The sequence below is a fragment of the Parus major genome, chromosome 6, assembly GCF_001522545.3.
Source record: "Parus major isolate Abel chromosome 6, Parus_major1.1, whole genome shotgun sequence".
Taxonomy (NCBI): domain Eukaryota; kingdom Metazoa; phylum Chordata; class Aves; order Passeriformes; family Paridae; genus Parus; species Parus major.
This window is the reverse complement of record NC_031775.1, coordinates 21,590,388-21,616,176: the sequence shown is the minus strand read 5'-3', so window position 1 is coordinate 21,616,176 and position 25,789 is coordinate 21,590,388. Positions and strand designations below refer to the sequence as shown.

General features: G+C 46.4%; 2 protein-coding genes across 3 annotated transcripts in view; one reads left to right on the top strand and one right to left on the bottom strand.

Moving 5' to 3' along the window:
• The window catches only part of SUFU (SUFU negative regulator of hedgehog signaling), a 90,216-nt gene extending 81,193 nt beyond the window's left edge, over positions 1–9,023 (bottom strand). Inside the window, exons 1-2 of one of the 2 annotated variants that reach the window (XM_015633359.3) lie at positions 8,749–9,023; positions 3,015–3,149 (exon numbers count right to left, since the gene is read on the bottom strand). In XM_015633359.3, the coding sequence (XP_015488845.1) occupies positions 3,015–3,149; positions 8,749–8,936 (323 nt within the window). In that variant the 5' untranslated portion in view covers positions 8,937–9,023. The remainder of the gene's footprint in view (positions 1–3,014; positions 3,150–8,748) is intronic. The other variant, XM_015633360.3, reaches the window with a different exon arrangement.
• Positions 9,024–10,903: 1,880 nt separating this feature from the next.
• Positions 10,904–24,678, top strand: ACTR1A (actin related protein 1A). The gene is made up of 11 exons (XM_015633273.2): positions 10,904–11,043; positions 16,670–16,734; positions 17,613–17,688; positions 18,458–18,583; positions 19,378–19,502; positions 19,812–20,028; positions 20,908–21,000; positions 21,735–21,909; positions 22,755–22,816; positions 23,201–23,241; positions 23,555–24,678. The coding sequence occupies exons 1-11, from the start codon at positions 10,996–10,998 to the stop codon at positions 23,655–23,657; spliced, it is 1,131 nt and encodes a 376-aa protein (XP_015488759.1). The 5' UTR covers positions 10,904–10,995; the 3' UTR covers positions 23,658–24,678.
• Positions 24,679–25,789: the final 1,111 nt, after the last annotated feature.

Below are 25,789 nucleotides of genomic sequence, written 5' to 3'. Positions count from 1 at the left end.
CTGGCATTGCTGTGGGCAGGTGCTGCCAGCAAGGGGTGGAGAAGAGCACAGGACTTAGCATCTCCTCTGCCACAGCTGCACTGGTCACACACTTCCTGCCAGCAGGCTGTGCACACTCACTGCTGCAGTGCACAATCTCTTCAGAATGCAAGAACAGTCCAAAAAAAAAAAAAAAAGGCCCTCCTTTAACCCTGCTGAATAGATTCTAGAAGCTACACATTTGTTTTTATTTGAAAGAAGATAGAAAAAGCTAAAAATGGAGTGTAACTTGCAAAAACATCCTGGAAGGATTTCGGCTGCCACTCAAGTTGTGCAACATGCTCGACTGGAGAGACTTATTTCCATGCAAGCAGCTTGGCATGAAATCCCACTGAAAGGCCTGTGGTTCCCTAAAACTGTCATGACATCATGATTTAGGATTTTTAGAGCTATCAGCCCAGCACAGCTGGTGTCATGGTTGCCATTATACCATGAAACACTGAGGGGTTTTAAACGAAAAAGGTTTCCTTGTTTGAAATTCTTAGAGTTATTCCATCTTATTCTACAGATTCTTAAAACCAGACTGGTTCTGTAAGTAGAGTATAGCTGATATGTAAGCAGAGCAGGAAACAGTGCTGCTTTAACTGAAAATAAATCTGTCAACAAGGAGGCACCAGGAGAGCTCTACTTCAGACCTTTCAGGTTCTTATTAAAAAATATAAATTAAAGTCAACATTTTCACATTATTTGCTACATCTGTTTGCTATTCTAGTATAAATAAAAATACTGGGGCCTCCAAGTCAGTGTTAGTTCATAAAAAAAAAAAGTCCTTTTCATTTAATATTGCATGATAATTGTTCTAGACTGTACTGTATTACCATGAGAGGTCCACAAGAAATAAGCTATGTATTACCCAAACTGGGCAATTAACAAGACCTTTGGCAGTGTTCTAGCTTTCCCTTTCTAAAGCATGAGGCACAGCAAGGCTATGGAAGCACATCCCTGTTTGTAGGAACCTTGCTAACTGTCACAAGCAGATCCAGCTCTGCACTCTTTGTGAACAGCTGGAAAACCTAAAAAACCCAAACGTTTTCCTGTCTCCAGAGGCCAGGGCAACTTAGTAGAGTTCAGTGTCACACTGGTTTTAAAGGAAATATACCAAAGATTTAAACAACTGCCCTGCCATCCCATGGTCCTGCCAAGCATTCCACAGCACACTTTATCTGGGACAGCAGAATCCCAAAGCCTTTCAAGCAAAAGAGAGACATATTTTCTTAAAAAAAGATTTATTAAATTCCCTGTCAGAGAACAAGAACCTCCTGAGTGCATAGGAGAATCCACCACTTCCCTACAGTGTGCACCCAGGGCTGGGCTGGTGACGTGAAGTTCCTATAGCCATCAAATTTCAAGAGCAGTTTTAGCAAACAGCAATTGCTCTTGGGAGTGAGAACTGCTGGTGAGTGCTCAGCTCCTTTGAAAATCTTCTCTCAGCCAGTCTACAGTGCTCATGTACCAGCTGGTAACTTCGTGTTCAGTGTTTAGGAGATGTGTGGGTCTTGACAGCTCTACCACATGCACAATTGTATATTAAGGCTTTTGGACACAAGGTAGAACTGACCTACTTGACAGAACAAATACTATTAAGCCTTGTAGCTCCAAGAATGAAGCCAAATTAAAGGTGATAGACTGCAGACAGCCGGACATCTCAGGGCAAGTGACACAATGACATAGTGCTGTGGAGCTGGGGATGCTGTTCCAGCCACACAGAGAGAAGGGAAACACACACCTGATCTATAAACAAAAGCACCATATGAAGGCCTACACGTTCACACTAAGTTCTCTTGTGGAAGTGAGGGAAGGAAGCCTTAAATTTAATTTCTTTCACTTGCCCTACTTTTCTTCTGCCCCTGCAACTAATGACTGGGGTTTGCTATTAGTAGACGTGTTGGTTAAATGTCCCAGGCAGATCTCTGCGACATTAGGGTGCTGTATAAACTCCAGATTTGTTTTCTGAAAAACAGTTCTGTAATCACAAACACAAGGAGAAAAAAACCAGGAGAAATTGCCTTGAGGAATGTGTAAAATTAAAGAAACTGCCCAACTGCTGCTGTTGCAAGAAAACCACTTTGCACAAAAAGCAAAGATTCAGCCACCACAAAAAAAAACAACTGGTGGCTGAATCTTAACCAAGACAAACAAAAGGAGAAAAGCTTGTGTGAACAAACTGGAGCCTTTGCTGCACCATTCATCAAGGACATTTATCCTACAACTATAACACAGTGCAAAGATAGTTTTAGTAAACAGCAACAGCAGAAACCTTGTGCCATTTCTGGCTGGTTAAAACGCCATGTTCACACCTCAAAATCACGATGGCTTAGCAACTGCTACTCATTTTAACTGGAGTTAAGGAGTAAGGTCAGCTAATGAAAGACAAGAATAGGGTTAGCTCATGCCACCTGCTTGGCCTAACCCAAAGTTCCTGCTAGAAACCATCCATACCAACAACCTAAGATAATAATTTAATTACTGGAGAATAGACAGTCAAACAATTAGAGTTTTAGGCTTCTGTTACACAAACTGGCACTTTATACAGCAGCCACTGGGGTGGCAGTCTGCTGACAGTAACACTGCTGTGCCAGCAACAGCAAAAATGCCCTTACAGCAGTTTTCCAGAGGAAGGCATTTAACATGCACAAGGAGGGGTCAGGATTTAAGTGTACAACCATACCAGATTGCAGAGTGTGAAAAACACAAGACAGTCAAAAGAAAATTTCCCAACCAGTTAAGAGATTTAAACAAAAACTTACTCAACACTGAAAGAAAATACACTGCATTCAAAGCCTGCAGAGGGGAACATAGAATTTCTTCTACATACAAGAACAGGCATACGTCATCTTTTTTGAGACCAGGGCTCAAAAACCTAGGGTGTTCTCAACTGAAAACCAGCTGTTCAAATAATATGAGCAGCAGGACAGGGTTTTACCTGCACACCCCCAAAACACAATGCCCAGCTACAGAACTTAAATAACACTTACTCATGAACTCTGTTGTCTCCATACAAATCACTTAACCCAAAACTGACATAGTGCCAGTGCTCAGGAACATTCAGCGCTGGGTTTCCCAGGTTTCTGTACATGCTAACATAGTCCAGAGGGTCAGGTCCTCCCAACCTGCATTAAAAACAGAAAAATTCTTATGTAAGTTAGTTTACTCAAGACAAATGGTAAGTCTCCCCAGGTTCTAGAAGAGGTTGTACAAAGAAGTCATTTAAAACAAAAATTAGAACATTCAAATTACCTCTTAAAAAAAAAAAATTGAGGAGAAAGATTAGGTTAAGTCCAGAAAGCTTTGAGCACAAGAAGATAAAGTACATGTGTGCAACCCGCTAAAAATGTTTTTAATGTTAAAGCATAAAAACCTCTAGAAAATCATATTAAAACTTCCACAAAACGCAAAGAAAATTGAAAAACTGTAGTAGTAAAAGAGCAATGACTGTATCTGCACTGCAAGCTCTTAATTCAGTCCAGAGGCACATACCTCAAAAAAAAGTGATGCTATTCCTCAAGCAGAACTAAGTTCTGAGGAGAGTAATCCATGCTTCTGAACACAGACAAATTAGTTCAAACAGCAGAGTAGTCTAATTATACAGCACTTGCGTTAACCAAGGATGAGTAAAAAGCACCACTATACCCTCTGCATCAACATTAGGATGGCTTCCTTAAAAGAACGTAACTCAAAAGTCAATGCAGCAAAGGCGGGTAACACTGAGCAACAAACACTAAAGCCTGCAGCCACCCTTCTTGCTACAAGGCACAGGGAATTGAGGCCATGTGTCAGCTGAGAGCACAGCACATCCTCCTGCCACTCACGTCATCTCTGTCTGAGCAAAGACAGGACAACTCCCTGCTGAAGGAAGAAACCCGCTGGACTGTTTTGCTGTTTGCCCTGTCAATCATAGAACACCTACCACAGCAGTTACAGCACAGCTGAGCAGTTATTTAACCACTTTGTGCCTAGAACACACTGTGCCTTCAAGTAAAACTTTCAGCTGCTCCAAACAAGAAAACCCAAACTCACATGACCCCATTCACTGGAACCAATAATTCTACACATCAATTCCTCTCATGTCTATTGTCTGTTTAGACCCTGACACAATCATCTGCAGGTTGCAGGGCATGTTGGTGTTCCCTTCACTTGTCCTGGGGGTTTGTGTATCATCATACACAGTCTCCATGGCTGGACAGATGGATCCAACCCTAGTGACAGTAAGACATTTATAAATCCTCTGCCCTCCTCCTGTTGCCCAACCTTATCAAGTCTGTACAAAACAGCATATCAGCTTGATGTACTAAAAGGCCTCTCCACAGGTATGCTGTGTTGCCTTGCTCCTAGTGCTGCTGGCAAAAAAAAACAGAGCAGTTGTCTAACATGATTGACTTTACCTAGGACAGCTTCCCCCTTTTACGTCATATAAGGGATCAGGGTGACTGAGACCAGTTGCAGTTTCTCCAGCAGGTCAGTCAAGGATGCAACCCAGGATAATGGGGCAGGACAGAGGGGATGAGCAGCTCACTCCCAGAAATGGCACAGGTGCCCCCTGTCAAAGCCCACATCAGAACAATGCAGCCTTCTTGTATGACAAATGGCATCTTCACAGCATAGAAGGCAAATTGGTGAGCAAACACGGGGAGAGTGTGTCAGACCCCAGGATGGATCTGAATCTGATCTTCAGCAGACACCTGAGAAAACCTGTTTACAAAGTCTAGCAATAGTTTGAAACACTCAGGAAAAAACAAGTCTCTTCTGACACCCTTTCCTCACCTGTTCCCTTTCACTGGCATCAGGTCACACTGGAACTGGAGACCTCTACCAAAAACACCCATTCGAGTGGCTCTGTTCAGAGCATGGCACCTATGTCCTGTGTGCTCAGTGTTCAGCCCCCCAGGGATCCATGATGGAAGCAGTCAGATGGAAGCAATTCCAGCCAGGATGGTCGCTTACCCTTGAGGAGCAGCAGTGAACAGCAGCAGTTCATTGCTGTTCAACACACACAACTATTACTGGACTGAGAGAAGACTCCAGAGCAAGGCAGGCTCATACACTGACCAGCATGAGAGTCAGTGGTCAGAGCAGCTGTATGGAGTTTGTAATGAAGGGATCACTGCTAAGCAACCAGCATCTCCTACATGAAGAAAACCTGCTTCCAAACTGGGTTTAGTAACACTTTAGAAGTCAAACAATCAATGCTGGAACACTGCTGACACAGGCACTCTTACAATGACAACACACAAGACAAACCTCTACACTCTGTAGTCCCTTTTCAGGAGAGGGACTGTTCCATGAATTCATGCTTTTCCCTAGGGCTACTCAAACGTACTTGTCAGGTCTGATGCAGATGGCCAGTCCTGTCTAGGACAGCACCAGGCAAGCCAGACACCCCTATCTCACTCCTGCCAGCAATCCTATGTTTGTCTCCAAAGACCAAACTTCTCTGGAGACCTGCAGCACAACACTACCCAAGAGGTGGCCACAGCCATGTGGCACCAGGTGGCCTGGAGGAGCTGAGCAGAGTCCTGCCCAGACTTCACTACAAACTGGTTCACACGTTGTTCAACAATCCAGTCATATCATCTTTACTCGCTGAGAAATGTAGTAGGCTTGGAAGAGACATAGACTAAAAGCCTGCAGCAGTGACTAATTCAATTTTGAAAAACACATATCCAAGCCATAGACCTATCCCAAAACCGCTGCAACTGCACAAGCATTCAGCACGAGCTTTAAGCCAGCTCTGCAGTACACAGTAACATAGCCATGACAATAACGCTCACTAAAGGTTAGTCAGCACAGATATTCATCCAGTTTCGGTGGCAGGTTTCACTGCTCTACTGTCGGCGCTGCTGTGGTACATCCTCCCGCCCACAGCTGCCGCGGCAGGGTTCGACCTTGTATCACAATCTACATATCAGTACATGCACTCACACAAAGAGCTGGAAGCGTTGGAGGATTTTATTAGGAAGAACCCAACTTCAAAGCCAGAAGTACAGTACAAATTTGTTACATTCTCTATTCATGGAGCTTATTCAGGAGCAGGAAGGGCTGCCTCAGGGGAAACCCTCTATTTGCATCTGCACCAAGAGTCTTCTTTTGACTGATGCTAAGAGCACTCTGAAGTTTCTGTGGAAGGAGAAACAGCAAAATGCAGAGAGGAGAGACACCCACAACAGAAAGAAATTGGAAAACTCCTAATTCATTCACCCTGAAAAGTCTTTAGTGTGTTTTTAGTAGTCACTACCCAGCAGCTGACAACAGTTCTGCTTTTCACAGCTACCTTTCGACAGCCCTTCAGAAGTAGTCTGTGATTCCCAAAAGGCCACAGACCACAACTTACTTCACAGGTTTTCGAAAGTATGGTCTAAATTTAAAACAGGTGATAAAAACCCAATAGTTGAGCCCAAATTATGCCTATTTCAAAACCTATCATAAAAAAGGAACAAATTTGCTTTTTTCACCAGCAATTCAATTTGAGAACTCTACCACATTTTATAATAAGAGTGGACACTAGATATCAACAGAAAAACTCCATCTTGGTGCATAGCCTTCACAAAAACAGACAGAAATTCTTCCAAGAAGTTCTGATTGAATCCCAAGCTCTCCCCCAAGATAAGCAAATAGCTTTTTAAAATACTAGTTCCATTAAATAATCCACATGGCCAAACCCCTTTATGCAATAGGCATGGCGTTCTGCAGATTCTCCAATGTTACACAGTTAGGATCTGCTCTGATCTGCAAGGCAAAGACTACAAGTTCAGCTCCCTGAATAAAAAAAACAAATTGCTGTTAACCATATAGAAACTGATACGTATAATTAAAAGCTGATTAGTCGTAGAATATTTCTCCTAAGGCAGGGGACTTTGTTCAGCAATTTCCTCTTCTAATCTAAACCAGCTAATAGCTGGCAGGCCAGGCAGAGAGAGTTGTGGCAGGAGTCATTCTATCAGACTTAAAAAAAACAAGCTCCAAGTTTCACCCAACAACAAGAAAGAAAGAACTTGTGGCATCCATGGAGGCTTTACCTCACACAAGCATTTCCTGCACAGGACAGCAGTAGGAAGCTCACCTCTACAACAGAAGCTCTCACTGCTGGCTGAGCTAACAGCTGGAGGAACTACTAAGTGGAAAATGTCAGGATAAAGAGGCCTTCACATTTCTTCTTACTTGCAACCTGCCACCACTGCCAGCAGCAATTCTTTCAGTGTTTGAGCTCCAATTGCAGCGAAACCCTAATCAGTCCCTTAAGCAACAAAGTTTCTTCCCAAACAAGGGTGCTTGCAATTCTTTACTACACACCTAAATTTCCCTCAACCTCCACAAATCTTATATCAATATAACCACTATGTTCTAAGCTCTTGATAGAAAAAAAGTGCTAATGTGACTGAAATGCTTCATGAGTATCTAAGACTAGACATATGTGTAAAAACAGACTGATCAGACCACCACCAAAGTAGTGATGTGGACAGATGACTAAGAAATTATTGATATTTTGAGGTCTCAGATTTGCAACATCTTATCTCAGTCTACTGTGTCATTTTAATACAATATTCCCCTAGGCAATAAGGGGAGTATTGTATTAAAACTTCAATAACAGACAAACTTCTTGCTAGAATGACTTAGAAACACTTCTGGGGACAACAATAGCAATAGCTTTGTCTGTCAGAGCAGCACATAGCGAGGATATTATTCTGCTACAGCTCAGGACTCTAATTAAAGACATACAGGTTGAAATGAGCTACAAATAAAGAAGTAGAGCATTTTCTAATTTTTTATGTGCTGAGGTAGGGGCTGACCAATGTCATGTAAAGCAAACATTCGGGGGTACTTGATCATTTTCCTTAGGCCCAGAAGAGGGGACTGAGCAGCTAAGCAGTAGCAAAAAGCAAAAAGAACTCCACACAAGATAAGACACTAGTCGTTTATCTTGATAGCTAAACATCCAAGAACTTCCTTCGTGCCACTCTCCCACATAAACAACTGCTGTTCCTAGTGTCAGACACTGTGTCAGCAGAGACACTGAGCAGCAGATTCACAGTCAGCGATAACACACGGCTACGTAAGGCCAAGAGAAGCTGGCACTGCTCTGCGGGCTTTATGGGTACACACGGCATGTGTCCGGCCTGGAGGCTGCAACAACGGGTTCGCTCCGGTCAGTGCCGCCACACTGGAACCCCAGGCTGCCGGACAGAACACAGAGCTCGTGTCTCCTGTCCAGGGGGGAAACTCCAGACCCTCACCTTCTGTGGGAACACCTCCACTGAGTAATACGTACTCCCTCTTCCTAAGACCTGCCCCAGCCGGGCCTTCATCAGCCACCCCTCATTCAGGGACACTCCAAATTACCGCAGAAATCCCAATTCACTCTTCAGTCTTCACTGCACCCCTCTCCAGACCCTCCTCCTATTGCCAGCACATTCTCCCCAGCAGCCCTTCCAAACTCACGCCCTAGGCAACCAATTGAACCCCCAATGCCTCCATCCCCAGACCCGCTGCATATCCCAAAAACTCTCGCATCTCACCCCTGAGGACGCAATCCCCAGTCCCTCTCCCCTTTGTGCAGCCCCTCCACCTCACTCCGCTCAACAGCCCCAGCTCTTCTCCCAAACCTCTCACACTCCCACTACTCCTCCCAAACCTTCTCCTATCCCACACAAGGCGCCGGCCCCACTGCTCCCCCCAGTTCCACACAAGACCCCGGCCCCATCCAGGCCGCCTCACCAGTACTTGAGGATGGCGGTGACCTGGAGCGGGTTGGGCTGGTCGGGGTAGAGGCGGCGGCACTCGCCGTAGATACCGTGCAGCCCCGGCGGGAACAGCGACGGGAAGGACCCGGACCCAGACGCAGACCCCGGGCCGGACCCCGGCCCGCCCGCGGGGTGCCCCCCGCCCGGCCGCACGCCCTCCATGTCCCGGAGGCGGCTGGTCCCGGCCCGTCCCGGTTGGTGCCGAACCCGCTCCACTCCCGGCCCGGCCCGGCCCGGCCCAAGCGGCTGCGTGGGGCCGCAGGGAAGGGGCGGGGCCTACTGCCAGGCCGCGTGAGTGACAGACCAACTCCGCCAATAGAGGCACTGCGCGGGGCGTCGCGAGGAGGAGGCGGGGCCCCGCTGCATGGGCGGCATGAGTGACAGGATGAGCTGACCAATGGAAACTCGCGGCCCTGAGGGCGGCCGCACCTCTGCCCCCGCCCCACGTTACGTTGCGGGCGCGCCCCCTAGCGGCGGCGCGGGGCCCCGCGATGGGCGGGCCTGAGCCCTCGCGAGGCGGTGGCGGGAACGCGGAGCGGGTGCCGGAGAGAGCGGGGGCTCCTGCACCCGGGCAGGACTGGGGGCAGAGGAGGGGTTTGGTACTGCTGTCTTTACACTTCCTCCAGTGCTCAAGGCACCTTTACCCGTGCATTCTCTGCTTTAGGTCCCTTGGAGACAGCTGGAAGCTGCCAATAGGTGAATGAGGCCTTTCCGTGGGTTGTGACTTGTACACGAAGCACACTGGCGATCTGGCTCATTCCCGAGCTGCAACTACAACTGTGGTTATGCAAAGCTGGGTATGTACATGTGGATGGTGTGTGTGCAATAGTCCTACACACCTTTGCTAGAGCAGGGTCCTACTCGTTAATAAGCAACTAGAAAATTTAGCTACAGAGTGCTCAGAGGAGAGGGTGTGTGCTCATGCCCGCATTTCTCATTTAAATAGGGGAGAGTTTATTCTAAAAACGTTAACGACAGTGTTCGGGAGAACAAACATGGTCAAGAAGATGACAAGCTGACAGCCAAGCAACAATCCCCTGATAAACGAGGTGAGCGGTTGTTGTCCTCACTTCCCACAGTGAAAAATATTTCACTTGTCCTGTTACAGTGATATTACTTTTTGTGATGTCTGCCTGAGTAATCAGTGGAGAAGGTGAATGTAACAGAGCCTGTATGAAAAGCTGTGTTGGCTCAATACACCCATAACAAGTGTCTCCTGGCATTCACTGAAGTGATACAACACTGGCCTTAATTTAAACTCCTCAATCGTGTTGTATAAAAACTCTTTGTTAAGTCTAGTATAACTTTTAGTCTTTTTTAGACTAGATGAATGGGGAAGGTCGCTAAAGGTAAACATCTGGGATGAGACTTATCTAGTAGGGCTAAGGGCAGGAGCTACAGGAGAAAAGTCCATGTCTGCAGGAGAGATGTGGGACAAGACAGGTGAGTCAAGCCTTCAAGTGCACTCACTGGCATGGAAGTCCATATTAATTAATTTCAAGACCCAGAGTTTCAGTCATCGATTATTCCAAGTGCTTTTAGAACATTTAATCAATGGAAAATGACAATGTGTTCATTATTCAATACTGAAATGCTCATGATGTGCATTCTTTATACTGACACCTCTTTCGTGGTTCTCATGACTCAAAAAGAGAGAGAAACTGGTCTTTCGTGGAGGGAACAGATGTGTTATGACAAGTAGTTCCTAAAGATGATCACATGAAATTATGGAACAATAAAACACTTTCCTTAGTCTTAGATCCTCACTGCAGAAGTTGATGGGATCACCTTTTTCTCCTTTCCCATTAGAAAAAATTAGCCGGAGGAAATCTGTTGAGCGTAAGCCAGCCAATTGCGATAGAGCATTTTTGGTGGAAGTACCCACCTATCTCCTGGACCGCCACAGCCACCGGTTTTCTCGGCCGTGGACGTGTCGGCGGCATTCCCTTTTTCCGCACTCCGCCTCCCAGCACGCCCCGCTCTTGCGCCGGCCTACAGCTCCCAACGTGGCTCAGTCTCGGCGCCGGCCTACAGCTCCCGACATACCCCGCTCCGGGCGCGCCTCCCCGCTGGGTTCTGCGCAGCGTCGGACTATAACTCCCGGCAGGCGCCGCGGCGGCGGGAATACATCACCCAGGCGGCGCCGCGGCGCCGCTCCGCGCATGCGCCGCCGAGGGCTGGACTGTTGCTCCCTCACGGGCGGCTGCGGCGGGTCCTCGCCATGGAGTCCTACGATGTGATAGCGAACCAGCCCGTCGTGATAGACAACGTGAGTGCGGGCGGCCGCGAGTCCCGGGAGCGGGGAGGGCCCGCAATCCCTTTGTCATCGGGGCGGCCGCGCCCCGCCCGCCGCCCCCCCCCCCCCCCCCCCCACCCCCTCGGCCGGCCAGGCCGCCGCCTCCGGCCCTCGCACGGCGCCATACGGCGTCCTCGGGGGGCGGGGCCGCTTCTCCTCGGCGAGTCGCGATTGGCTGGGGCGAGTGGCAGTCACCCGCAGCGGGGCCGCTGCCCCGCGCTGGGGGGCGCAGCCCCCGCTGCCGCCGAGCTACTTCTGGCTGGGAGGGGCGGCGCGGCCCCATTGGCTAAGACAGCTGTCAGTCAGCGGGACAGCCCCCTGCTACCTGCCGGAGTGGGGCGGGACTGTCCCCAGAGCACCTGCTCTCATTGGCTGCTAGTGCTGTCAGTCAGGCTGGGCTTCCACCGGCCCCGCCCCACTCCTCTTTGTGCCGGGGGGACAATGGGGCTGCTGGGCCCGGACGTGGCCACACTCCCAGCGTGCTCCGGGGCAGACCTTGGCTAAGGTTCCAGCGTGCTCCTGGCAGGCCATTGATGGACCCCCAGCAAGCTCTGGGTGTGCTGGCACTTCCCTGGGCTCAAGCAGGACATAGAGCTCTCCAGCCAGGCCCAGCGAGAGGGAAGCCTTCACCCCTTCTACTGCCCTTCCTCCAGTGCATCCAGCACAGTGGTCACAGCAAGACAGTGCCGTTCCCAAGGCATGGATTCCCATGCCTTGGAATGCCACTGCTGAAGGATCTGTGCCCAGCGAGCGTTGCATCAGCGTTGTCTGGTGTTGCAGATGGCTGCTCCAATGTGCTGATGCTGCTCATTAGCACAAAGCAAACTTCAATCTGTGTGTGTAATAGCTCTGCGGGAGATGAATGACGGTGATTCCCTGCCTCTTTGAGATACTTTTGGGACCGGTTCTGATTCGCCCCATCTATGCTGCCCTCCCAGGAAGAAGGACTGTCCAGGAAGGGGTGGGAGGGCACATCTTGGACAGGGCCTCTGTTCAGTGTACTGAGTCACAAACCCGTGCTCCTCCCTTCTGACCTCTATCGTCAGTGATTGAGATTCTGTTGTTTTGAAGGGTCAGTACTGTGCTCCATTCTTCCTCCACCAGCTCAGTTTCTGCTGAATCTTTTTGCCATATGACATGGGTTTCCTAGCCTGGCATTTCTCAACGTATTGCTGTAACTCCCCATAAGGTGAATGATTGTAGGTCTTCTCAAATAAAGGTGGCTATTCTTCTGACTTTTTCTTTATTATGGATCCAAAATTCCTCTCTACAGCTTGAGCTTTTTGATACAGTTTTGGCTTTGTTTATTTCCCTGGAATCTTACAGCAGAGGGATTTGGGTTAGACACTGAAGGAAAGCATCTAACAGAAAATGAGAGTAAGCAGTAAAATTGACTATGTTCGGAAAAACATGTATCTTCATTGAAGATGTTAAAATTTTTTTAAGTTGATTGTTTTTAGGATTGATTGTATCAGCACCAATCCTGCTGCATTGTTGATTGATTAGCTAAACATTAAAGCTATCTATAGGTGTTCTGGAACTGTGAGGATGACTTTGTTGAGCTATTCATGTAGTAGCAGCCTATATTTAATTTCAGCATGTCCTTTTGTTATTTAGTGCAATGATTACCACCGCTGCCTCAGACCTGAAGAAGGGCTTATGTGCCTGCAGCTGATTCTGTGTCTTTTTTCATTTTATCAGCTGGTCTTATAAAAGCTAATTCTTGTTCTGTCCTATCCAATAAACGAGCTTCCCCCCTTCCCCTCCCTGTACAAGAAGTAGAATGGAACAGTTGTTGTGACATCTGCCTGGAACACTGGCACGCTATGGGCCGAAGAGACTCGTGGTGACACTGCATTTTTGCTCCTCTTTGGAGTTCAGGCAGGACGGGAAGTGGAGCTGCACAGAGCAGGTACCACTCTTCCCACTGCTTTTCCTCAGAGAACTGCAGGCACCTTTTGGAGGCTGAATGTTATCCTGTCTCACGTGTGCCTGTGTGTGGGAAGGTGGGAAGGGGGAAGTGAGATACTGAGCTGGTGAGAGCCAGACCCACCCCGGTCCCAGCCCTGCTCTAGTATCTCGGTGTGTTCCAAAAGGACATGAAGTTCTGTAGCTAAAAAATTAACAGTGAGATTTTTTTCTCTTACCATTGCTGTTAGCTGTATGTTTTCAGGAGGGAGAGGTTTGTAATGTACAGTGGGAGGTTGGAGCTGTACCTCACTACACCTTTATACTCTTCATTGTCTAATTTTTAATAATTGTATTCCCATCTGCAGTCCAACAAGCTCTCTCTGAGTGGTCTGGGAGCTCTGCTGAACATAATGCATATGTCAGTGGTCCAGCTGTGGCCTAAGTCAGTGCAAATTCCTTGATATCCATGGAACATGGAATTATCTCTTGTTTGTTTTGTAGTCTGAGTGGTGGCATTTTATGCAGTTGAACTGTCAGCAAGGGCTGTTGTGTATTTGGTTTGTTCTTGATCCTATAAATTCTGTATCAAATTAAACAGTTTTACAACAATATGAAATGTGCGCTCTCCATAGAAAGTGCTACACGGAAGATTGATTGGTGATTTGCATTTAAATTTGAGTCCTAAATGCATCAAGATGAATGAATCCATAACCAACTGGCTACAGAGCTAGTAGATGAGGTATGTTCAGTTCCTTCAAGACACTCACAAGAATTTTGAATTAATTTATCTTCCTTGACCTTTATATTTTACATATAGTTTTTCTTCTTTTATTCTTTTGATTAAAATTAAAAAAATAAATAATAAACAATAAACTCTTGCCAAACAAAATGGAATGAAAGCCCAGCCAGGATAATTACTGGTGGAAGTACATGAATTTTATTTATTTTTTTTTAAGTTTTAATAAATTGGAGTTTGTAACAGAAGAGAAGATGCAAGTGTTTTTACTTATTTGAAACAAAGATGAAAAACCAGGTCTTTAAACCTTCTGAATCAGAGTTATTTCAAAATGTAAACATTTTCCTCTCATTGCATAGGAATCTCAAACTGGTCTATAATAAACAGATTTACTCAGTGTGCACATATCTTCAAAGAAGTAAAATGTTTTGAAGAAAAATTGAATAGGTCAGAAAGTGCAGTCAGGTCTTTGTAGTGCGGAGATATCAAACAGCTGTTCTTGGTTTTTTCCCAGGCACTTGGAAGTACAGTTGAGTTGAATCCCCATCCCACCGGCACATTCAAAGCTGTCATTTGTCTTTGACTCTGAACTGGTTTGAGTTCTGAACTGGAGTTCTGAACTCCCAACACATTTGGTTAATTTTGAATTTCAGTATGTAAATCTTAAAATACATAACTTGCTGGGAATCTCACCAGGACACACTGGGTAATTTTTGGCCTGACATAAGGAAGTTTCAATCTATAAGTTAAAATAGGAGCATCATTGTTTTCCTGAAACCAGTTCCCCACAGCAGAGTGTGCTAGCAACAAGATCAGTCATTATCCTGAAAAAAATATTCACTATGTGCAATATTCTAATGTGGTTATGTTATGTTACTGCATTTCATTAAATTATTTTTCTGCAAGACTTGCCACATTCTTTCCCAAGCAGAGGGTTGTTTATAAATGATGATAAGAAAAATTGAAATAGTGGTTTTAGTTTATTCCTTGTTTCACTTTGAAGGGAACAGTCAGAAGAGAATCTGTCTCAAGGGAAGTCTTTTTAACACTTCACAGGCCACTTTGTCACACTGGTATCAGTTAGTGCAGACCCTGAGATGCAGCTGGAGCTGAGTCCCACATACCAAAAGGAAGTAGTTAGTCCTGCCTAGTTGGCAACTTGGGTGTGCTCCTGGAGCCAGCCTGGCTGCAGGTGTTTATCGGGAGACAAGGATTCAAGCAATCTACCTTTCATATGCTTTATAAATAGCTACATCTGATTTGCAGAGTATTTCTGACACTCATGTCCTACAGATGTGTCCTGGCAAATCTGACTGGTGGTTTAGAGGCAGGAGTATCCTGGCTCTCGTGGCAGAGTGCACATGTTCTGTGCAGAGCCTGACATCCCAGCTGAAACTGCTGATGGAAGTAGCTTGGCAATAAAGCACTGGACTGTGAACAGAAGAGGCTGGGGCCGCCCTGCATTCCTTTCTGCTGAGCCTGCTCTGGCTGGTAACCTCTGGTACTGGGAAGGCAGCATCGGAAACCACTGCAGCCAGGGCATGCCTGACAGAGCTCTGAGCAACTCATCTGGCCCCAGCCTCAAAGTGAAAGTGGATGCTGACCCATGCAGAGGTAGTAAGAAGTGGAAAGCTATGGAGGAGCTTTGTTGCTACTCATTTTAAAATGCTGTGAGGTAGTCAAAATGTCTTTTTGGCCTCAAAACCAGAGCATTCCTACTGCAGAGCCCTTGAGAGTGAACAGGCGCTTCACAGGTCACAGCTTTCGTTGCATTTCACACACACTTTGTTCCCACCATGGGGCTAAGCAGAACTGCTCCGTTTTTTTTGCACAAGATCTTGTGCTGGTGGTAGTCTGGGATTACCAGTGAAATGGCTTATCTGAGGAGATCCTATGAAAATCCGCTCCTTAGCAAAACTTGGGTGTTCCTGCAAGCTGCTCATTGTTTCAAGATGTCATTCCCTTGTGCAGGGAGAGGAAATGGAGGAGGGGAAGGAATCTGCACAGATCCAAGTTAATGATGGTGTTCCCAGGATGCTTCCGGACAGGGATGAGAGCTGTGAGGCCAGATGCCCAGCACTGACTTCCTGCCAGGGCCTTGCTGTGGCTGGTTTTACCCGCTCTGTGTTTGCTGCTTTGAATGTTGCAGAAAGCTCTTTGGATCTGTGCCTTCCTGACTGCCATCTCTCATCTCTTTGTTTCTTCTCTACAAGCTCTGTCCCATCAACTGTGCTTCCTGCCCCCAGCCTTTCCCTTTGCAGTATAACCAGCACCTTTGTCCTTTCCAGACCACAGTCTGGGTTGGTTTCCAGTGTCTTTTCTGACCACACTTCTGCCTCCTTAGTGTTAGCTAGTTTATCCACTACTTGGTCATCTTTTCCCTAGTTTCTTCTCCAGTCTGTTTCCCACAATTCTTGGCTGAATTCTTTGCTTCCTTCTCTGACTTTATCCGCCCTCCCTCCATTATTTTCAAATCTCCTTCTGAGAGGCCTGTAGCCTTCATCTTCCAGTGCTTCCTGAAGCTGGCAGAGTTCAGCTGCTCTTGCTGGGCTTTCTGGATTGTTCTTTTCTCCCCAGAGGTTATCTAATATTGATAGACACCTGTGGAGTATGGATGTAGCCTCCTGCACCCCTCACAGTAGCCCTGGCTAGAAAAATACTTGTCTGTACAGGGCAATGTTTGGGTGTGTGCAGAGCAGCACCAGGGTGCCAGGGATGGTTGTGTCCTGTGAGATGTTTCACTGCCAGAGAGGGTACCAGTCACTCCCTCTAATAGCCAAGCTTGCATTTCCCATCCCCAACCAGCCTGGAGAGTCAGTCCCTGGGGAGCTTTATTCCTAGTAGAAAGGAGAGGACCTGGCAAAGTACCTGATGTACTTTGTGACTTCTCTAAAACTTGTGAAGATGATGGAATGAGTGATAAGCTCATGTATTTGTCTGTTGCTTCCACAGGGTTCGGGTGTGATTAAAGCAGGTTTTGCGGGCGATCAAATACCAAAATACTGCTTTCCTAACTAGTAAGTATTCTGCTGTTCTTGGTAACTTCTTAGTACTGTGTACTAATTCTTTGATATGTAGAGGGGAAGAATTGCCCAGTTTTATGAATGGTAAAACTCTTTTCTGCCTGCTGAAATGGAGATGAGAGATCCGCTGTTAAATATTTTGGGATTTCTGTGGACACACACATTATAAAAGATGACATCACTTTGTCAGGCTCAACACACACTCAAATCTGTAGGATCCTTTAATCTGCACACATGAGGAAAAGGATCTGGAAAAAGTAAAATTTGGGATATGAAGTGTGGAGACCTTTGTGTTTTTTCATTGTGTGTGGTATGGTGTCTTGATTTCTGCTGGACTTCTTTGTAAGTTTTCTGAGAGTTTTTCCAGGATGAAGACTGATGGAACAGGAACTCTGAATAGTCACTGGCTTTTATTTTCACTAGTTTCAGTGGTGGGTTTTTAGTGAGTAGTTTTGTGTTCTGAACAACATGTTCTATATGGGATGGTGGGGTATGGGACACAAACATCTAATTGGAGAAGTCTTCCTGAGGTCAAGCAGCACATGTGGATCCAATACCTCAGACAATTGCTCAGTCTAGCCATGTTCATCCCAGGCACTGTTGAAACAGGTAAGTCCTGTATAATCAGTGAAAATATGGCCAGACTCAGCTGGTTTATGGCCAGCCAGTTCAGAACTGTCTAAAATCTGTCCCTTTCACCTCTGATTTCTCAGATTAGCTCAGAGCAAACCTGGTCTGTCTGTACCTGGTAGCACCTCCAGACTCACCCATTCAGAAGGTTCTGGTTAGAACAGAGAGAAACACAAAGCAGGCAATTCTTGGATACATCTGAGCTCTCTGTAGAAGCATTTACTCTCTTGTCTCTATTCTAGTGTGGGCAGACCAAAGCACGTTCGTGTTATGGCTGGTGCTTTAGAAGGGGACATTTTCATTGGTCCAAAGGCAGAGGTAAGAACACCTGTACACTGCACTTGTCCGTGTATCTCAGTGTGCTGCTGTAAGGGCAGGATGTGGCAGCTGGACTGTGGTTCTTTGATATCGTGTAGATCTGAAGAGTAGAACAGACTGTCACTTGCGTGCATATCCAAGGTGGAGTGGGAAGCTTCATGAAATTCTTGTGCAAATTTGCTGACCACAGACCTAGTTCCCAAGACCTTCGATCTCTCTCTTTTTTTTTTTTTTTTTTCTTTTTCTTTTTCTTTTCTTTCTTATAGCTCCATATGCTTATATACTTTTGACTGGGAGCTTTAGAAATGGACCCTACTCAATTGCTGTGTATCTCTCTGCCATGGGCAGGAAGTTTCTCTCCACAGTCCTGTTTCTGTCAGCATGTAGTCAGTTGTGTGGTCACATCTTTTGTGAACCTTTCAAACTGCATTCCCCAGTAACATCCTATTAAGTTTCATATCTTGACTGAGCTGGTAGTACAAAGATACCATATGATAGGTTCTGTGTGTTGACTTTAAAAGTGTCAGGATGGAATATGCTCTGCAAATGTCAGACATAGACATTCCTAGTTGGTATGAAAAGGCCTTGTCTAGTCTTGGCTTCTCTGGGAGAGATGTTTGTGGTGAGTGTTCAGGTTTTGCCCTGAATACTATAGATAAGGTATCTTTTAATGGAATCAAACTGAAGTTGAGTCTGACAGTAAGTCACAGTGCTCAGAAGTGTAATTGTTGGGAGTTCTAATCCTCTCTTGTCCTTCCTGTTTGCTTAGGAGCACAGAGGTCTTCTTGCAATCCGATACCCAATGGAGCATGGCATAGTGAAGGACTGGAATGACATGGAGCGCATCTGGCAGTATGTGTATTCTAAAGACCAGCTCCAGACATTCTCAGAAGAGGTGAGAGACCACATAATGTAAAGGCACAGGCATTATTCAGTGCATGTGTAACACCAGGAGCCTTGGAACTCTGGGAAAGATTTGGGATTTTTCCTTTGCCCTTCTTTCTGAATGTGTGTCTGTTGCTAAATTAGGTTCTTTCACCACTCAGGAGATACTGCACTAGAAGTGTCCAAGCATAATTCCTCTTCAGATCTGATGGTCTGGCCTGACTGAAAATCTGCCTTTCACATTTGCCATTCACCCTCTCTCTAATGATTCTACTCTGTGCCAGGTGTTTCTGACTTTTCTTGTTCTGCCTGCATATCAGGCATATCCACTCAGCAGTGACATGATTTGAAGTGAGGAAGGAGAAAACCACAGTCCTGTGGTCTGGAAGGATCTGACCAAAAAATTATTAAATGTCTGAGGGCAATCTAAGTTGTGGAGTAGGAATATTTCTGTCTGCTTGTGCTAAGACTATATGCCTTCACCCTTTCTTAGGGTCTCTGTGTATTTTGGCTAATCTGGCTGATTTTTTTTGTCACCGAGAATCATCCTACTTGTCCTTTATGGATCAGAGTTACTCACAGAGTACATCTCCTAACAATTCTTCATAACTAGACCAGAACCCTGCTGGTCTTCCTACCTAATAGAGATTATTTAGAGTCTAATATAGCTCAGCTGAAATTATCTCTTTGTACCTGTCCTCTTGCACCAGTGGTTCCTAAAGTGAATAAATAAACAGAAAGTTTTAGGAACATGCCCCTACTGCTTCCTGGTTATGCAGCACAGCTCCTTCTTTTCTTTCCCAGCATCCTGTGCTGCTGACAGAAGCACCACTAAACCCGCGCAAGAACAGAGAGCGTGCTGCTGAGGTGTTTTTTGAGACCTTCAATGTGCCAGCACTGTTCATCTCCATGCAAGCTGTGCTTAGCCTGTAAGTGTCTTTAGTGTTTGATTTGTGTTTGTGGAATGTTGCCACAAAATCCATTCTTTTACAAAAGAAACTCTGGAAGACTTCACTGATGTCTGACTTACCCCCTTTTCATTCAAGAACTGAAACTCGATTTGTGTAATAAAGAGTTTACAGGAAATTTGCTGAGCTGCAAACAGAACTTGTGTTTTGAGGGACTTTTAGGCCCTGTTTGTGTGAAATCTCTGCTTCCTGAGTTGAGCATGGATGTACTGCTTGCCTGGGCTCACTTTGAGTTGCTTGTTCTGACTCGAGCCTTTGTCCCTTTGGTAGATACGCAACCGGCAGGACCACAGGAGTGGTGCTGGACTCCGGGGATGGGGTCACCCACGCAGTTCCCATCTATGAAGGCTTTGCTATGCCTCACTCCATCATGCGGATTGACATCGCTGGCCGGGATGTCTCCCGCTTCCTGCGTCTCTATCTCCGGAAGGAAGGCTATGACTTCCACACAACCTCTGAGTTTGAGATTGTCAAGACCATCAAGGAGGTGATGCCCTGCCTTGTTTCTGTGTTTGTCCATTACGGGATTTCTTCTCAAGGAAAATTTTAGGTTGTGAAATCTGCTGGGAAGCTCCAGCCTACCCAGCTCTGCACCTAAATCCATTATCTATGTGAGGGAGTCTAGGGCCACTAAGATGATTAAAGGACTCTTATATGTGGAAAGGCAGGGAGAGCTTGGACTGTTAAGCCACAAGAAATGTTTGGGGAGAGTCTCATTGATGTATATAAATACTGAAGGGAGGGTTCAGAGAAAACAGAACCAGACTCATTTCAGTGATGTCCTGTGACAGGACTAGATGCAAAACTGAAACACAGGAGGTTCTATCTGAACATAAACTTTCTTCAGTGTGAGAGTGACCAAGTGCTGGCACAGTTTGTCTAGAGGGTTGTAGAGTCTCCATCCTTGGTATTATCATCTGGATGTGGTCCTGGAAAGCCTGCTTTAGGGGACCCTGTGTGGACAAGATGACCTCCAGAGGTCATTTGCAACCTCAGCTGTCCCATTTTCTGAGAGAGTTATAGTCAAAATCACATTAATCCTTGTTGAGAGGCTGTTAACTTGGAGGTGGTTTGAAATCAGTTTTGCACTTACCTGTGCTGCAGTTTTTCAGGGTCTGATAATCTCTTTCACTAGTGTTTGTTTACCCTTCATGGAGTAAAATCTATGGCAGCTAGGGATCACAAGTGGGATATTGCAAGGTAGTTTACCTGCTGTGAGCCTTAGAAGCCAGCACATAATACTGCTGAAATCAGTCTCCCCAAAGGCATACATGGATTTTGATTGTTACTGAGAAAAACATTTTATCAGAGGCATTTGGGTTTTCCCTTCTCATCTTCCTCTCCCTGACTCTTGTTTTCTCTCCAGCGTGCCTGCTACCTGTCAATAAACCCCCAAAAGGATGAGACTCTGGAGACTGAGAAGGCTCAGTACTACCTGCCAGATGGAAGCACTATTGAGGTTTGTAAGGACCATCCTTGAAGAATTCCTCACATGAGGCTCAGGGTTTCCAGAAAAGCTCCCCAGTGACAAATTTAATGTGGTGTTAGATGGGAGGGGATAATTTTAAAAGACCATAGCTCATCCTAGGCTGTTGACTGGGCACTAGAATTTTTAAGGAGAGAAAACTTTACTAGAAACTTCACAACTTCTGCTAGAAGTCTTGGGTAAGGATGCAGCATGACAATAGGAACTCTGACCTGTTTGAGAGAAGGCTCTGATCTAACAAACTTTATGCAGGTCAGGTATTGGATGTGGGTAGGTGTCAGCTCACTAAATCCGTCAATTGTTTTGTATGTGCCTTTTGTCCTGCCTTGAATTGTCTCCTGTGCATTAACAGTTGGTTTGAAGAGTTAGGAATATTCCTTAGAAAGCTGAGCCCACTATAGAATGGTCGAAAGAGAGGAAATACAGGTTTTACCTCCAGTACCAGGGCTGGATTTGCTGTCTTTATGCCAGACCTGGTGTATGGGGCTGAGCAAGTTTCTTCTTCTCTTTGATCTGCAAATTGGAAATGGTGCCCTTTGTAGGAGCTGTAGTCCAAACTGGCATTCACTTGGGATCTAGTGATGTAGCATGAATGTCCAGGAAGCTTCATTACGCTGATGCTTCACCTAAATAGTGCAGGCCCATCTGTAGGTAGCGGACAAAGCCACACTGTTCTCTTCCCTCTGTCCTAACTTCTACTCTTGCAGATTGGCCCTGCCCGTTTCCGAGCCCCAGAGCTCCTGTTCCGGCCGGACCTGATAGGGGAGGAATGTGAAGGACTTCATGAAGTGCTTGTTTTTGCCATTCAAAAGTCAGACATGGATCTGAGGCGAACACTGTTCTCCAACATCGTGCTGTCTGGAGGCTCCACACTTTTCAAAGGTTCCTGCCTCTTCTCTTTCAGTGTGCTGTGACATACCTGATTTCTTGCTTCTTCTCATGGGAAACTGGGAAGATAACCCAGATCACCCAACTTGTCCTCTGGGGTGAGGGCTGTGTAAATTCTCTCTCAGGACATTTACTTCCTAATTCTCTGAGTCCTAGTCATATCCTGCTGAGTATGCAAGATACCTGCCCTCATACATCACTTTCTGGGCTTGGAGGGCTTTTACTGTTTTCCTCCAATCAATGCCTGTGGAAGGACTGAATAGCTGTGTTCATTCCTGCTGCTGTAGCTCACGATATCTGAGATTAGATACCAAAAAGTACTCTTCCACCTTCTAAGGTTTCTATAGGTCTCTGATATGTGAGAGTTCAATGGTTCTGTGTGAGAGTCAGCTATGTGTGTGCAGAAAGGTTTCAACCCATACCCTCAGGCCTCAGTTGGTACCCATTGACTTAAAGATACCCTCTGTCAGAACCCATCAGCCTGTTATCCACTGGTTGACATCTCCAAACAGATCCTGGTCTTCCCATTCAACCCCCTGTACAAATGGGATGGACACAGGAGGAATGCCTAGGGAAGGAGGAGGTCCTAGCTAAAAACCTTGTTTACTTGACTCAGGTTGCTGCTGAGGAATAAAGCTTGTTGTGCCAGTGTTTGAAGTTTCAGTGAGACAAAATCCTGTTACGTCACTGGGTGTGTTCTGTGCCTCCCCAGACTGGACTCTGTTAGATGTGGAATGGGGTATTTGAATAGGACTACATAGGGCATGTGCACATTATTAGTGGATGCAACTTGGGCTTTTGCTGAGGTGCTCACATGACACATTTTCTGTCTTGTGTAGGCTTTGGTGACAGGCTCTTGAGTGAAGTGAAGAAACTAGCTCCGAAGGATGTCAAAATAAGGGTAGGAACCATCTCCATTGTGTTTGTCACTTACCAAGTGTGTTGTTCTGTGACCTTGAAAGAACCTTGCTCAGACTGCAGCTGCCATTTACTTCAGATCAGAAATGCCTTTCCTGAGACACTCACATTCCCAACAGCATTTGCTGTTGTGATGAAAATCAGCTTGGTTTCATCACTGAGAAGAGAGAAGGTGGCTCCTCTGACATGACGCCTGTCCAGGATTCTGGATCAGAGTGGCTGTTTTGTGGGGACTGCCAGGTGTCTTTCTGTTGGGAAAGATCACATCTGTGTTTTGTCAGGTGTTAGCTGGAGTGAAGTGTGGGCAATGTGCTAGGAGGAGCAAATGAGGTTGGGAAGGTACTGACTGATTTTCTCTTTCTCTCAGATATCAGCTCCTCAGGAGAGATTGTATTCCACGTGGATTGGGTATGTACTGCACAGCAACACATTTTACTATGAGATTAGGCTGAGGAAGCACAGCCCAGCAGCTCTCGTGTTGTTATCCCAGCTGGTGCTGTGTGTCAGGGGGGTTGTGTTGCTCAGCTGGGTGATGCTTGGCGTGTTCTTGAAGCATCAATCACCAGGTCTTGTGGAGGGGGCAGGTGGTGCCAGGCTCTATAGCACTGGCACATTTGAGGATATTGGGAGAGACAGTGGCTGTCAGCCCATCTCTGCAGAGATACTATGAGAGTGCCCCCAGCATTTTACTTTAACCCATAACATGCCTATCTCTCCATAGTGGCTCTATCCTGGCCTCTCTGGACACCTTTAAGAAAATGTGGGTTTCGAAAAAGGAATATGAAGAAGATGGAGCTCGTGCCATCCACCGAAAAACCTTCTAGCCCTGGGACCTGTCCTCAGTCTCCTCCGAAGACTCACTTAAACTCGCTTTTCTGAGTCCGAGTGTCTGAGAGCTGCCTGTGTGTGTGTGTGTGCGCCAGCATGCCCCGATGTCACTGAGCAAAGACAACAGCAGCAGGAGGGTTGTATTAGTACTACTAACTTTTTTTTGTTTTCTTTTTTTAATGGTAAGGAGAAAATACCAATCAAAGTTTCTCCAGAATGGCCCATTCCTTTTTCATTTCAGTCCCTTATTTTCTGTTTCACAGTCACATATGTCATTGTAAAATAAATAAGCAAAAACAAAGGGAACAGCTTATAGAAACTACCTGGCAAGCCAGAAGGGAGCCAACCACTGCAGACTACTCATGCAGGCTTTAGTCAGCCTGACTGCAATGCCTGGATTGTCTGGAAACACATAGCTGAGGCCCCACAGCTACTTCCTTCTTCAGCAGTGTCTTCACCATCAGTAGGTTTTTGAAATTGTTTTTAATATATTATTAAGACAAAGCACATTCTCAACAGTTAAGTCCATTTGTCCCACTGTTTTGGTGCGTGAGTGTGTGTATGAGTGTGTAACTTCTTAGCCTGATGTGGGGTCTGCACCACAGCTGGAGAAGTTTGCGATAGGACTTAGTTTGTATTGCATGGAGTAGAACAAAGCAAATCTAATCAGCTGTCATTGTACTAGACGGTTATTCTCTCGTCCCTTGTTTTAAATACCTTTTCTCCTCTGGAAGCAAGTACCCTGGAATGGGTGTGAAGGCACTTGTGTGTTTCCCCTCAACCTGCCAAGATTTACAGTGCTGACTTCTTGTGTTCTTTGTAAGAGTCGAGGCTGTTTCCCTCCTTCCTGCTATGTCAGGGCAAAGGGAGCATGTATTCACAGCCAGGCGTAACTCTTGTGTACTTTATCCATTCTGGGGCAAAATAATAATTGGGAAGGTGCATTGTAATGTAAGAATTGTTTTATTTATTGAAATGTCTGAGCATCTCTCAAATACTGACTACAGCACCTGGGAATTATGCTTTGGGTCTTCTTTGAACACCTGTTGCCCAGCGGCCCGCTGCTCGATGTTCGCACTGCGCACAGCACCCACGCTTAGCGGAAAGGCCAGCCCTGCACCACCACCCCGTCCCTGCTCCCAGGGACTCGCTGGTCTCTGGGAATGCACCAGGGGAGAGGACAGTAAAGGACACTGGGAGGTCGGTGTGTGGCAGGTTTGTGAGCAGGAAGCTGTCCTGCTGGTTGTGTTCTGCTGCACTGCGGTGCCTTTCTGCTCACCTGGTGGCTGCTTTGCTTGTACTGCTCTAACAGCCCTGGGCAGCCTGCAGACCTGCTTGTGTTGGGGCATGCCACTGTTCCGGATTTACTTGTGCATTATTCGGTGCTCTCTTTTTTTCCCATTAGTTTTCTGCAGAACGTGGCAGTAGCAATGGAGCTGGAGTTGCTTGGTGGCACTTCCTCCCTGTTTCTCTCCTTTCTGTTCATTGCCACACATCACCTTGGGGTCACTCTCAGGTGCAGTCGGGGTAAGAGCTGGAGGATTGCCACAGAGGTGAGGGAAAGGCCAGTGCACTGCCCTAGCTGAGATGAATGTAAGCAGCAGCCATTGCCACTGCTGGAACCACGTTCTTGGGGCTCACCCATGGGTTTGGAGAGGCTGTAGGTAGGTGGTCTCTCCCAGCTGAGGCCAGGCTGCTTGTTCCCCTCCCCCCAGTCAGAACAGACTGATTTTTAAGCAAGAACCTCTCAGAAAACAGCCATCAATGCTCAGCCTGCTGCTGGGAAACTGGTTCTGTTCTTGCTGGTTTGCTACAGCACAGAGGGGAATTGCAGCAAATTCCTCTTGGTTCCATTAGCGTGTGCCCCAGGCAGTACCCTCCATCCCCCCAGCCCCTCTGCTGGCCTTGCAGCAGCAGTGCTCCATTTTGTGACCTGCAGTGACTGGGCAGGCCGGTGCTGTCTCCAATCTAGCGTTTGTTTGGTCTGCCTGACTGTTCCCTCGCACACTGTCCAAACCATGTTGCCTGGTGGTGCCCAGCATACTTAAATAAAGTCATTCATATACAACACTCAAGCCTCCTAGCCTCCTCTTCCCACAATTGCAATTTTAAGGAGATAATTTGTGTT

What these genes read in the sequence shown, in the direction of transcription:
- ACTR1A (XM_015633273.2), top strand. Translation starts at nt 10,996, where the DNA reads ATGGAGTCCTACGATGTGATAGCGAACCAGCCCGTCGTGATAGACAAC. An exon ending in AAATACTGCTTTCCTAACTA is followed by an intron (nt 16,735 to 17,612) that starts GTAAGTATTCTG and finishes TCTCTATTCTAG; the next exon opens with TGTGGGCAGACCAAAGCACG. An exon ending in AGGCTCCACACTTTTCAAAG is followed by an intron (nt 21,910 to 22,754) that starts GTTCCTGCCTCT and finishes TGTCTTGTGTAG; the next exon opens with GCTTTGGTGACAGGCTCTTG.